The 12,901-nt window shown below is 45.3% G+C and overlaps 1 protein-coding gene across 3 annotated transcripts in view; it reads left to right on the top strand.

The window, feature by feature from the left end:
• opcml (opioid binding protein/cell adhesion molecule-like) overlaps nt 1–12,901 on the top strand; it is a 315,760-nt gene that overhangs the window by 166,506 nt on the left and 136,353 nt on the right. For all 3 annotated transcript variants that reach the window (XM_078931040.1, XM_078931039.1, XM_023962832.2), the window contains exon 2: nt 11,595–11,670. In XM_078931040.1, coding sequence (XP_078787166.1) covers nt 11,595–11,670 — 76 coding nt within the window. The remainder of the gene's footprint in view (nt 1–11,594; nt 11,671–12,901) is intronic.

The raw sequence follows: 12,901 nt of genomic DNA, 5'->3' as shown, positions 1-12,901 counted from the left end.
GACTCAATGCCACACACATGGATCACTGAATGCTTGGAGCTGTACAACATCAACAGGACTCTAAGAGCCTTCATAGGAAACTCAATGAAGCTGTGGAAACTACCCTTGAAGCCAATGGGAATCCACTTGCACAAGTGTCCATCAAATGTGGGATATAGGCAAGGCAAGGCAAGGCAAGTTTATTTGTATAGCACAATTCGTATACAAAGTAATTCAAGGTGCTTCACAAAACAGAAAAATGCATTAAAATCACAATACATCATAGAAATAATCAACGTAAAATTTACTTTAAAAGAAAAAAAAAATTTGAAAATTGATTTAAAAATAAAGGAAGGAAAGGAAAGAAAAGTGCAGATAGGACCTTTCAGTCATATACACGGCTGAACAGAAATGTTTTAAGTCTAGATTTGAACATGAACACAGAAGAGGCCTGTCTTACGACTTCAGGGAGGCTGTTCCAGATTTTAGCTGCAGAATATTGAAACGCTGATTCCCCTTGTTTAGTTCTGACTCTGGGCATCAACAGGAGGCCGGCCCCTGAGGTCCTCAGAGTACGAGATGGTTCATATGGCACTAACATGTCAGAGATGTACTTTGGTGCGCGGCCATGGAGAGACTTGTACACAAGCAGAGCTGCTTTGAAGTCTATTCTTTGAGGTACAGGGAGCCAGTGCAGAGACCTGAGCACAGGACTAATGTGATCATACTTCCTGGTTCTGGTCAAGACTCGAGCAGCAGCATTCTGGATATACTGAAGCTGTTTTACAGCTCGTTTGGAGAGGCCGGTGAGCAGGCCGTTACAGTAGTCTAACCTACTGGAGACAAATGCATTAATAAGTATCTCCAGGTCTGGCTTTGACATTATGTTTTTGATTTTGGCAACGTTTTTCAGATGGTAAAATGCTGCTGATGTTACTGACTTGATATGGCTGTTAAAGTTCAGGTCAGAGTCCATGATTACCCCTAGATTTCTGACTTGATTTGAGGGTTTAAGAGACAGAGAATGAAGGTAGCTGCTGACACTTTCTCTTTGTTTCTGTGGGCCAAAAATAATAACTTCGGTCTTGTTTGAGTTTAGCTGGAGAAAGTTGTTCTGCATCCACGCACTGATCTGTTGGAGGCAGCGGCTGAGTGAATCCACTGGCCCATATTCACCTGTTGTCAGTGACACATAGATCTGAGTATCATCTGCATAGTTGTGATAAGATATGTTATTACTACGTATTAACTGCCCTAGTGGCAGCATGTAGAGGTTGAACAGAAGGGGTCCCAGGATCGATCCCTGGGGCACACCACAAGTCAAGGCCATGTAGTCTGAGACACAACTCCCAATTTCAACAAAATATTTCCTGTCTTCCAGATAAGACTTGAGCCAACTTAGGGCAGATCCAGAGATGCCAACCCAGTCTTGGAGTCTGTGCAAAAGGATCCCATGATCAACAGTATCAAAGGCAGCACTCAGGTCTAGCAGGATTAAGACAGTGACTTTGCCATCATCAGTGTTCAGGCGGATGTCATTGGTTACCTTGATAAGAGCAGTTTCTGTGCTATGATGGGGTCTAAAACCTGACTGGAAAACATCAAATGAATTGTTTAATAAGAGAAAATCAGTGAGCTGTTGGTAGACAACTTTTTCAAGGACTTTTCCTAAAAATGTCAGATTAGAGATAGGTCTGTAATTATTCAGTACAGTGGGATCAAGACCGCTTTTCTTCAGGAGAGGTTTAATGACTGCAGTTTTTAAGGCCTCTGGGAATATTCCAGATTGAAGAGACATGTTAACTATTTGAGTAATTGATGGCAACACACTGTTCAGGACAGACTTTAGAAATCTAGTGGGTAACACATCAAGGCAGCATGTAGACGAGCTCAGACGGGTGATGGTCTCTTGGACAGTTTGGTCAGTGACAGGTACAAAGTGAGTCAGCTGGCCGTTCGATAGTTATATGTGTTGTGGAGTTGATTTTTTAATTTTTTTTTTAATGCCCTGAACCTTGTCATTAAAAAATACAGCAAACTCATTACATTTGGGTGTGCAAACCAGTTCTATTGGTAGCTGGGTTGGAGGGTTAGTTAATCTGTTTACTGTTGTGAACAGGACACGAGAGTTGCTGCTGCAACTTCCAATGATTTCAGAGAAGTACCTTTCCCTTGTTCTGCATAAGATCTGGTTGTAAGCGTACAACTCCCCCTTATACATTTCATAATGAACCTGGAGTTTTGACTTGCGCCACTTTCGCTCAGCTCTGCGGCACTGTTGTTTCTGTGCCCTGACTAGATCATCGTTCCTCCAGGGAGCTTTCTGTCTATGTTTTCTCAATTTAACCTTCATAGGGACAATGGCATCCAGAACATTCAAGATGCTAGAAGTAACAGAATTCAGCATTTCCTCAACATTGGTACCAGAGGCGTTTTCAGGGTTTATCATTTCTACAAACTGTGCCCTAGTGCTCTCATTTATTTGTCTCCTTTGGAAAACTGCAGGGCCAGGTTTGGGAGCAACAGACAGGTCAAAGAATACACAGAAATGATCAGAGAGGGCGACATCAACCACACTGACATTGTAAATATTAACCCCCTTTGTGATGAGCAGGTCCAGAGGGTGCCCTCTGCTGTGGGTGGGGCAACTCACATGCTGAATTAGATCAAAGGTTTCAAGGACAGCATTGATCTCTTTTGCATTTCTGTCATTGACATTATCAACATGAACATTAAAATCACCTGTAATGACTAGACCATCAAAGTCTGTGCACACAAGTGAGAGCATTTCAGTGAAATCATCAATAAAACTTTGGCTGTGCTGAGGAGGTTTGTACATGACTATGCAGAGTAAGGGAGGAGTTTGTTTTAACTCAATCTTAAAGGACACATGCTCAAATGATGAAAACACACCAAATGATAGTCTGCGGGTTGCAATATTATCTCTAAACAATGCAGAAACGCCTCCACCCTTTTTATTTTCTCGTATTTCCGATACATGTTTGTAGTTGGGGGGAGTTGATTCAAATAGAACTATGTTTCCTGTGTTTTTGTCAAGCCATGTTTCAGCTAAAAACATAAAATCAAGATTAAAAGAAGAGAGAAGATTATTGATTGAAAATGATTTGTTGCATAAAGATCTGACATTGAGTGCAGCAAGTTTGAGATTAGTTTCCTTGGGACTGGTCAAAACCTTCTTGCAAGGGATATCAACTAGGTTTATTTGATTGGACAGTCTAACTGCCCTTTTTTGCATTCTACGTGGTGCAACTACAGGTATAGCACCAGAAGGAAGCTGTTCATCACAGGGCCCCAGTTTGACATAACCTTTCCTAGGACACTGGGGGCCCGTTTCATCCTAGCTCTGGGGGATAGCACGTCTCGAGAAATGCAGCCGGATGGTGACAAAGAGAGGCAAGGTAGTCCACACAGGAGGAGTCTCACTCCCAGAAGGAACAATAGCAGACATCGAGGACAGTTACAAGGACCTTGGAATTCCACAGGCAACTGGCAACCTGGAGCAGGCAACAAGGAAAGCTGCAACAGCTAAATACCTCCTATGAGTAAGGCAAGTCCTGAGAAGCCAGCTCAAAGGCAAAAATAAGACCCGGGCAATAAACAGCTACGCACTGCCAGTTATCAGACACCCTGCAGGAATAATAAGATGGCCAATGGAAGAGATACATACCACGGATGTTAAGACACAAAAACTCCTCACCATGCATGAAGGGTTCCATCTCAAATCCAGCACCCTGAGACTGTATGCTAGCTGCAAGGAAGGAGGCCGAGGACTAGTGAGCGTAGAAGTCACTATCCAGGATGAAACATCCAAGATCCATGAGTACATCAAGCTCAAGGCCCCAAATGACAGTGTGCTCAGTGAATGTCTCAGGCAATGGAGAGCAGAGGATACAGTGCAGGAGGACAGATCCTCATGGGAGGACAAACCCCTGCATGGGATGTACCACCGGACCATAACTGAAGTGGCTGATATCAAGAAGTCCTACCAATGGCTAGAAAGGGCTGGCCTACAGGACAGTACTGAAGCGCTCATCCTGGCAGCTCAGGAACAAGGCCTGAGCACCAGAGCGATAGAGGCTCAGATCTACCACACCAGACAAGACCCAAGGTGTAGATCTACCACACCAGACAAGATGATGGCTTCATCGGGCTGCAGAGATCCTGCAAACCACCCGTTAATAAATAATACATTCATAAATCGTGAATCAATCAAATAAACTTTCAAACATTGTTAACATTATCAATAAACATTCAGCTCACCTGTTCCATTGAGTTTAGTCTGACTGCTCTGCTGCTGCACGGCCTTCATTTGCTGCTCTGATGCTCACTTCCACTTTAATCTCGTAAATGAACGATGTTTTTTTCATAAATTTATGACTCGTAATTTTACTTTTTCTTTTTTTTTTGGTGGCCCTAAAACGCCGTCGTGACGAAGAAAAAAGTGAACAAAGTATCACAAATTAGATGAATGAACTCCAGCATACAACAAGGAGCAACACTGTTGTAGAATGCACTAATGAATCAGACATAGTTTGTAATCCCTTGTTAAAAATCAAATGTAAAACATAAAGATGTTATGTACGTGCAACAAGAGTGGCAAAAATGTATTTGACTGCCATCGATTCTGCAAGTTGTTGTTTCCCTTTCGGCTTTTCCCATCAGGGGTCGCCACAGCGAACGAGTCGCATGGTAAACTTGGCAATGTTTTACGCCGGATGCCCTTCCTGACGCAACCCTCTCAAAGCAACCGGGCTTGGGACCGGCACAGAAGTAGAGAAGGGAACAGGGAGCAGCCCAGAGTTGAACCCTGGTTTCACGGACGGAAGGCGCCGCAAACCAGCACGAGCTAAACCGGCTCCCACCATCGATTCTGCAAGTAGTCCCCCTTTAAAAGATGAGAGGTCTGGAATGTTCATCGTGGAGACGCTTCAACTGTGAAAGTCAGAGTGTAAAAATAAAATCCAGGAAATCACATAAAGAATTTTTAGATATGATGGAGCAGAAAACAGGCAGAGGGTTGGACTCGAGTCACATGACTTTGACAGAAATATTAAACACTAAACTAAATGTAACATTCATATCGTTTTGTTTTTTAGAGTCAAACATAACCGCTATACATTTTACATTCCTTCTCTGTCCAATATGAATCTGCTGTGTTTATAAAAAGATGCTGATATGAGATATGAAACACAATCAGTAGTTGGTAAACATATATTTGGTCCATTTGTCTGTAAATCTGACTCTAAAAGAGACAGTGCCTTATCTGCCACAACCTGAACCACACATCGCTGGTCTGGAGTGAGGGGATTTAATATCTAGACTTGGTTTCCTTCCATCTCCAGGTTATCACAGTTACAAACGTGGTAAACTGGCTTTTTGTTATAAAGAAATGATTTTGGAAGCGGGGATGCATAAGCCCAGAGGCAATTTACCTAACATTCTTGCAGAATTTTAATTAATAAATGCAGTTCCTAAAAGCATACATGGTCGGTGTAAATAATACTACTCTCTTGTGGAAAGGACTTGAAACATTCAACAGTGAGACTTGGACTTGAGGTTCTTGACTTGTTGCTTGACCTTACACTTGCATTGGACTTGAGGACAAAGACTTGAGACCTTAATGTGTCTGGCAAACAATGACTGGGTTCCACCTCTGAAAAATAAGGCTCCATTTACACTGCCGGTCTTGATGCCCAAATCCGATTTTCTGACTAAATCCGATTTTTTTGACGACCCGCTTACACCATCTTTTAAAAGTGACCCGTATCTGATTTTTGCATTTACACTACACAATGCTGAAACTATCAAACGTAGATGTTCTGAGGACTACGTAGCAGCATTTCCGCCTTCCACAGACCTCCTTCGGACTTTTGTGTGACTGCGGTTGTCATGAAGGCAACGCAGCGACGGAAGGAGGCGTTGCCTTGGGCGCTCCAGGATGAGGCAGGCTCACGAGAGGGGATGCGCGGGAGAGGGAAAAGGAAGGCTGCTCTGTCGGCTTATGTGCTCTCTCTGAGTTTTGAATGAGGAAGTGTTTGCAGACAGTTTGATCCAAGCAAAGAAATAAACGGCTTCTAGCCTGTTCCAGAGCAACGGTTTCCCGCTTCAGTAGTTACCGTTTGCGTCTCGACCGGGACCGGACTGGAATTAGCGGTTTCCGACTCCAGTATGAAGCCTGAAGATGAAAGGTAACAGCTGATGGGGCTCCAGCTGTCCTCGAACAGCAAAATCAGCGCACAAAAGCACCTTAATAAGTCATGTGATCTCAGTTGGTGGTGTCCTGAGTTGACGTCACTGATGTACGACTCACATTTACTGGGGAATATTCGATTTGTCTGCTTACATGGCTCACGCAAATGCACGTATCCGATTCCTATCCGATTTATTTCCACATATGAGTGAGGCCTGAATCTGATCTGAGAAAAACGGAATCCATGCGCTTTTGTCCTGCTTACACATTCACCGGTCATATCCGATCTGTGCCACATGAGAGGAAAAAATCTGAATTGGGTCACTAGAACCATGCAGTGGAAATAGGGCCAATGTGTTCATTAACAAAAGTTTTTGTGATGTTCACATGTCCTGCTGGCTTGGCAATGCAAGATGTCAAAAGTTTCCTGTAGGTCGTAGAAATATGCAATAGGTAACAAATAAACTACAGATTTTAACCGCACCTTAGACATTTAGGGCCCCTTGGTGGGGGGGGTGAGGGGACATCACTGTGAGTAATCAGGAGATGTCCCCTTAATGCCCTACCCGCCAATTTTAACTGCACCCCCCTTAGTACACACACCCCTCCCCCCTCAATATATACATCCCAACATAAACACACACACATGCACACACACACCCTCTTAAACACACATACACGCACACACATTTTGCAAGGAAGGTGGGACCTAGGACCATCTGTCCCCTGCCTCTTCCCTGGTGGGGGGTACGGGCCCCTTTGCAACGGCGGCCGTGTCCCCGGGGTGCCGGCTTCCTGGGCCCGGCGGTGCTCTCTCCGCGCGGTGGGGGGGTTCACATTACATCTGAGCCGGGGGTGTTGGTGTCCCTGGGGGGTGGGTTCTGGTCCTTGCTCCTGAGCGCTGGGCCCCGCCAAATTTCCAACTGTGGCCGAGCCTGGTCGGGCCATATTTACAACACCCCTTGTGGGCCCTCTTTTTTCCCCGGGGTTCCCTCCTCCTGGGCGGGGGCGGCGGGCCCCTGCCTTGCTCCTCCCTGGACCAACCGTGGGCCGGGCGGATGGCTGCCTGGAGTGCGGGGCGGGTCTCCCTTGGGGGGTCCTGGCTCGTACCTGGGGTTGGGGCGGGGGGGTGCCCAGAACTCCTGGGTGGTGGTGGGGTGCTCGTCTGGGGCTGTGGGCGTCCCTCTCCGGTGGGGCCCTGCGTTGGGTTCTCCCGGCGCGGCGGGGGGGCTGTTCTCCTGGTTGGGCTGGGGCGGCCCTCTCTTTCCCTCCGTGCCTCCCTGCTCTCTGGCTCTGGGGGCCTTGCGGCGGTCCTGCTGGCCCTGGCCTGGGTGGCGGGCTTGGTCGCCCGGGCGGCGGTTGTTTCATGCCGGTTTCCGTGTGGCGTGGGTGGATTCCGGCTGCCGCTGCTGCTGCGGTGGGGGTCTTGGGGTGGGGATGGCTGGGCGCTCTCCTTCCTTCTTTACACATTCCACCATCCATTTTAGAAGAACATGAGCACTCACCTGAGCACGGGTGTTGGCTCACCTTTGCACTGGCGGTTTGCGTGACTGAATGACTGAAATGTTTCACACTAGTTGGTTTTAAGGCATAAGTATGCGTGTGAGCACTATCTGTTTTGTGTACATGTCGACAGATGGACATTTTTGCAGCTAGCAGGTGTGTTTGACACTTGGGTGTGTGTGTGGACAGGCTCCGCCCTTTTTGTACTGCATTTGAGCCTTACCATGGTGATTAACAACCAGTAAACTTGTTGCTTTATGCTGCTTCATGGTCTTATCCCCCTTCCCCTCCTACTATCACCCTCCTTCCCCCCCTCTCTCTAACGTCCCTCTCTCTTCTTCCCCTCTTTCCTTTTCCGTCCGGTCCAACACCAAAGATCTTCAAACATGTTTGAAATTAATAAAGTTTGGCCTCAATTACAAAAGGGGTTTATTCAGACATACCTTTGGTTTGTCTGAAGATTAATAACCCCTCTTGTTAAAGTAAAATATGTCCAACACAAGAGGCCCTCAGCTCTCATCTGTTTGCCCAGCTGTTGGACAGGACAAGGTTAAAAAAAAAAAAAAAAAAAAAAAACTACAGATCCCATCATGCAGTGTTGCGGGATTGGGCGGTTCCGATTTTTAATTTGCGGGTAAAAATTGCTTCGAGCAGGTGGACATACTTTGGGCAGGTCTGGGGTTGCTTTGCTGGTTTTTAGATCCTTATTGAAACAGGTCTCAGCAGGGACATGTAGCCAGGGGAGGCAGGTGAGCCATTGCCTAACCTGCAAACTGTTCTCGTCAGCATGAAAACCTCATTATAAAATATAAATTTGTGCACTAATCTGTTCCATAAATGCAATTTATATGAATGACTTCAATTCATTTATATCCTCAAATTTGCAGTATTTTGCGTGTTTTCTTTAGAAATACTGTGCAGGCTGCGAGGTGAAAAAGCAAAGCGCAGCCTTGATTGCGCAACCCTGATAAACTTTTAGTTTACTTAGTTTATGCTATTAATGTCATTTTTTCTTCATGTTTTACACAGTGTAGATATTTTTGTTACTTCACTTCCCATATAACATGTATTTTACATTTATCTGTCCTTTATTTGGTGTTAGTATCTGACATAAAGCTCCGCTGAAAAAACAAAAGGTGATGCAAACCACAGAACAACCGCTCTTTTTCTGATATCACTATGATACGTATTCATTAATATGAATACATACATGCAGCATTTGTGCACAATCACTAAGGAGCCAGTACCTTAGGAACGACTAAAGTGTGGTTCAAGGACAGTGGATGACAGTATTATCCATACATGGTGAGGGGGTTTAACTTCAATTATCCTTACAAATACTTCACAATACACTTCTCCTTTGAAATTTGAAAGCTTTTGCTTTTATTTTCAGTGTAGTTAATATAAATACCTTTTCTCTGTTATCTGAAAAATAAACTGTTCTATCATGTTCCTTAAGTGCAGCTGTTATGTTTAAAATAGGAAATAAATATTTAAATCTAAACAACTTGCTGATGATTATATATTTCTATTATGCGCAATAGTGTTCAAATTTGAAAAATATAGTTCTTTGGATTATATCATCATATATAAATCATTATCGCCTGATGTGAAAAAAAACAATATCCTAATATAAATAATTCAATTTTGCCCAGCCCTAGATGAACGTTACAGAATCAGTGGCTGCCAGATCATTATTTGCCTCGTCTGCACACTGACTTTATCCTTTGCGCCTCATCCCACCAATATAGATATGTCATTTTTTCTCAGACTTTCCTTTTCAACACTGCAAAGATGGAATTATACAGGTTCACACGATACATTTACTCCTGACAAATAGACAAAGTATGCAAAATATGTAGAAGTTATTTTGTTGAGTAAATGTCTAGCTACAGCCAAAGCCTGCAGAATGTTGATGGCTCACTTTTGAGGGAATTGCTGTAATTGTTACACATCCCATATCATAAGTGGAAATAAGCATATCTATGATTAACATTAAACACAGTAAGGAACTTCAACAACAAAAAAAGACTCTAAACACAATGCTCAACTGAATGATTTAATATGTAAAAAAGCATGTAAGACAGTTTAACACAAACCAGAAATGAAATTAACAGTTTTACTTCCTACAACAATATTGCAATCAAGCATAGTTCTCATTAAAAGATAACAGTGATTAAGGTCTTGAGATGAGATTTAGCAAAATTCTGAGGACAATCTCTCTGAGAGCACTGACCTACTTTCTGCTTACTGCTCAGCTCTTCCTGTCACCAGGAGAACACAGCAGTATTACAGCTTTCAGACCTCTGCTGCAAACTGATATGTTGATGGTGTAAATAAACCATTGGAATCCCAAGGTTGCTGGTGCCTGTCCTGGCTACTGTAGGGTGAAGGCGGGGTACACCTTGGAGAGGTTGCCAGTCTGTTGCCGGACACACAATCCCTCCTACACAAACATGCACACCTCAGTGACAATTCAGAGTAACAAATTAGCCTATACTGCACAGTGGCGCAGTGGTTAATGCTCTTGCCTCACAGCAAGAAGGCCCGCGGTTCAAACAGAACATTAATGGGGGACCTTTCTGTGTGGAGTTTGCATGTTCTCCCAGTGCATGTGTGCAGCCGGGGACCACAGCTTCCTCCCACTGTCCAAAAACATGCTTCATAGGTGTTAATGTGAGTGTGTGTGATTGTGGCCCAGACTGGCGACCTGTCCAGGGGGTCCCCTGCCTTCGCCCGCAAGTGGCCGGGATAGGCTCCAGCAGCCCCGTGACCCAGAAAGGGAACAAACAGATTTGAAGCTGAATAAATGAACAATTAGCCTATGAAACAGGTTTTGGGACTGTGGGAAGTAACCAAAATGTCTGGAGAAAACCCACACATCCAAACTCTGCACAGAAGGGCACCGGCCGGGACTCAAACCAGGGCAGTCTCACTTTGAGGTGAGAGTGCTAACCACTGCGCCACCATGCAATCCCCAGAAAAAGAATGAATTAAGAAATTGCTTTGAACTGTATTTAACTACATTCAGACACAATATAAGAATGGTTTGGACTAAATAACAATTATAAAATGAAGCTGTGTGTTTTTGTGCCACTGTGTGTTTAGCTTGCAGCCACCTATCTGTTCCTGCAGGTCACTCACCCAGATAATTAGAGGGCTACAGTGATGTAATTAGCCGGTGAGTAAATCTTACAGTGTGTGTGTTTCTTTGCTAAAGCCAGATTTACTGGTGCTGCGTGTGATGACGAGACTGTCACACCAGAGCTTATTGCAATACCGTCAAATAGGGTTTGTTGCTGATAAACATGGAGCTCTCCCTAAAAAACCGCCGTGACCTCAATAATATGAGCACTCTGCGTGCTGCAAAGCTGCACGGTGCGCGTGCTGCATGAGCATGCACCCCGGAGAGGGAGGCGCTGCATCACCTCAGAACGGTCCAACAGCAGCGCTGGATTGCGCCTGATGTTTGGAGTGCAGCTCTGAACTGTGCCGGTGGCAGCAGAGGGAAAACCCCATCCGCATCCTGGAGAGTCGGTCGGTGCGTCTCTCTCTGCCGGAGCATCCATTGACGGAGATTCCAGAGAGAAGCGCGGAGCTCTCCGCTCCTCCGGAGTCCCTCAGTGTCTGCGGGGAGAAGGCTGCTTTTCCCGCAGCACTGACACGGACAGCCGGTCATAACGGGACTGTTCATCGAGAGGTCGGAAAAGCAGGTCGAGCGCGACTGAGCGTCTGAAAACAGAGGGATTCACCGTCCGCGGCTCTGAATACCCGACGGTTTAAGTTTTCCTGGAAGTTGCGCTGTCTGCAAACATCATCATGGGAATAAGCGGCTGTCTTGCGGTTCCTGGGAGATGCGTTGTGGTCCTCGGACTTAGACTTCTGCTGCTTGTCCCCGCAGGAGTTCCGGTGAGGAGCGGGGACTCTGTGCTGAAGGACAACATCGCCGTGAGACAGGGGGACAGCGCCGTCCTCAAGTAAGTGCCTGCTGCGTTGTTCTATCACGTAACCGACGCCATTGGCCGTTGAGCCGAGCAAAGGCGACCGCTGCCGCCCGCGCTGGGCCGCCAAAGGTCACCATAGAAAAACACGCGCATGCCCGTTCCCATCCTCTTCTCTGCCTGTTTGACCTGCGCTTGTTATGGTGGGACGGAGTGCAGCCTCCATTCCTCACTGCCCTTGAATGTTATTGGTGTTTCCCCAATGCACTGCTGTGGATGAAAAGCTGACTTCTAAGGCGCATGTAGGTGACAATTACAAGATAACATAGACTGTTCTTGATCTATCTGTCTGTCTGTCTGTCTGTCTGTCTGTCTGTCTGTCTCTCTGTCTCTCTCTCTCTCTCTCTCTCTCTCTCTCTCTCTCCCTCCCTCCCTCCCTCCCTCCCTCCCTCCCTCCCTCCGTCCGTCCGTCCGTCCATCCATCCACATCTGAAAGACAAACACACTTTCCCCGAGCACTGACGTTTCTTCATTTGGCTGCTTGCCCTTATTTGCAGTGGATCAGGTGTCCCTGGTTCACTGTCAATAGAAGTGAGAAAGGACCCCTCCCCACCCAGCAATTTATCTGTCTTTTAATCTATCCGTGCATCCATCCTCACATCTACACCCAAGTTTAATAAAAGCTAATATTGGTGATCCTCAATGGTTCAAATGTGGTTATCTGGGACACCTTTGAAATGAACTGATTTGGATTGATCACTTTTTAAATAAAGATTGCAAATGCTTTACTCTGTGGCGATGCTGAGAAGATCTGTGTGCACTAGAATCTGTCAGAGCAGGGCAGCACAGTCAGCCTGACTACAGCAGATATTGCTTAAAAGGAAAATTAGACATGAATTATTTTTCAAGTGCTGTGGCTTAGATCATGTGGAAGCATTTTGACAGTTTGGCATTTTGCTGAGAACATCTTGTAAGAAGTTATCATACAGGATGCATTTCTGCATCAGGTCACATCTGATAGGCTGCACATTTGTCTGAAATGAAAACTGATTGGATGTCATCTTCTGTCCTTGGTTCTGTGCAGTCATGATGATCCTGCCTTGAACCTCAATCGTTACAAATATGTCCTGGCCCTTTGATGATGAGCATTACTTATTAAGGAGCCAATTGATTTCACTGGAAGCATATGGTTTACTTATGTGACCTTTAATGGAACAGGGTTTAAATTCACTCCAAGCTTCTTTGTCACATGGATTTTAATTTGGAA

Source organism: Oryzias latipes, chromosome 14 (genome assembly GCF_053564925.1).
Source record: "Oryzias latipes strain Hd-rR chromosome 14, Olatipes_Hd-rR_3.1".
Taxonomy (NCBI): domain Eukaryota; kingdom Metazoa; phylum Chordata; class Actinopteri; order Beloniformes; family Adrianichthyidae; genus Oryzias; species Oryzias latipes.
The sequence above is the reverse complement of the archived record's forward strand: the minus strand, read 5'-3'. Positions and strand labels throughout refer to the sequence as shown.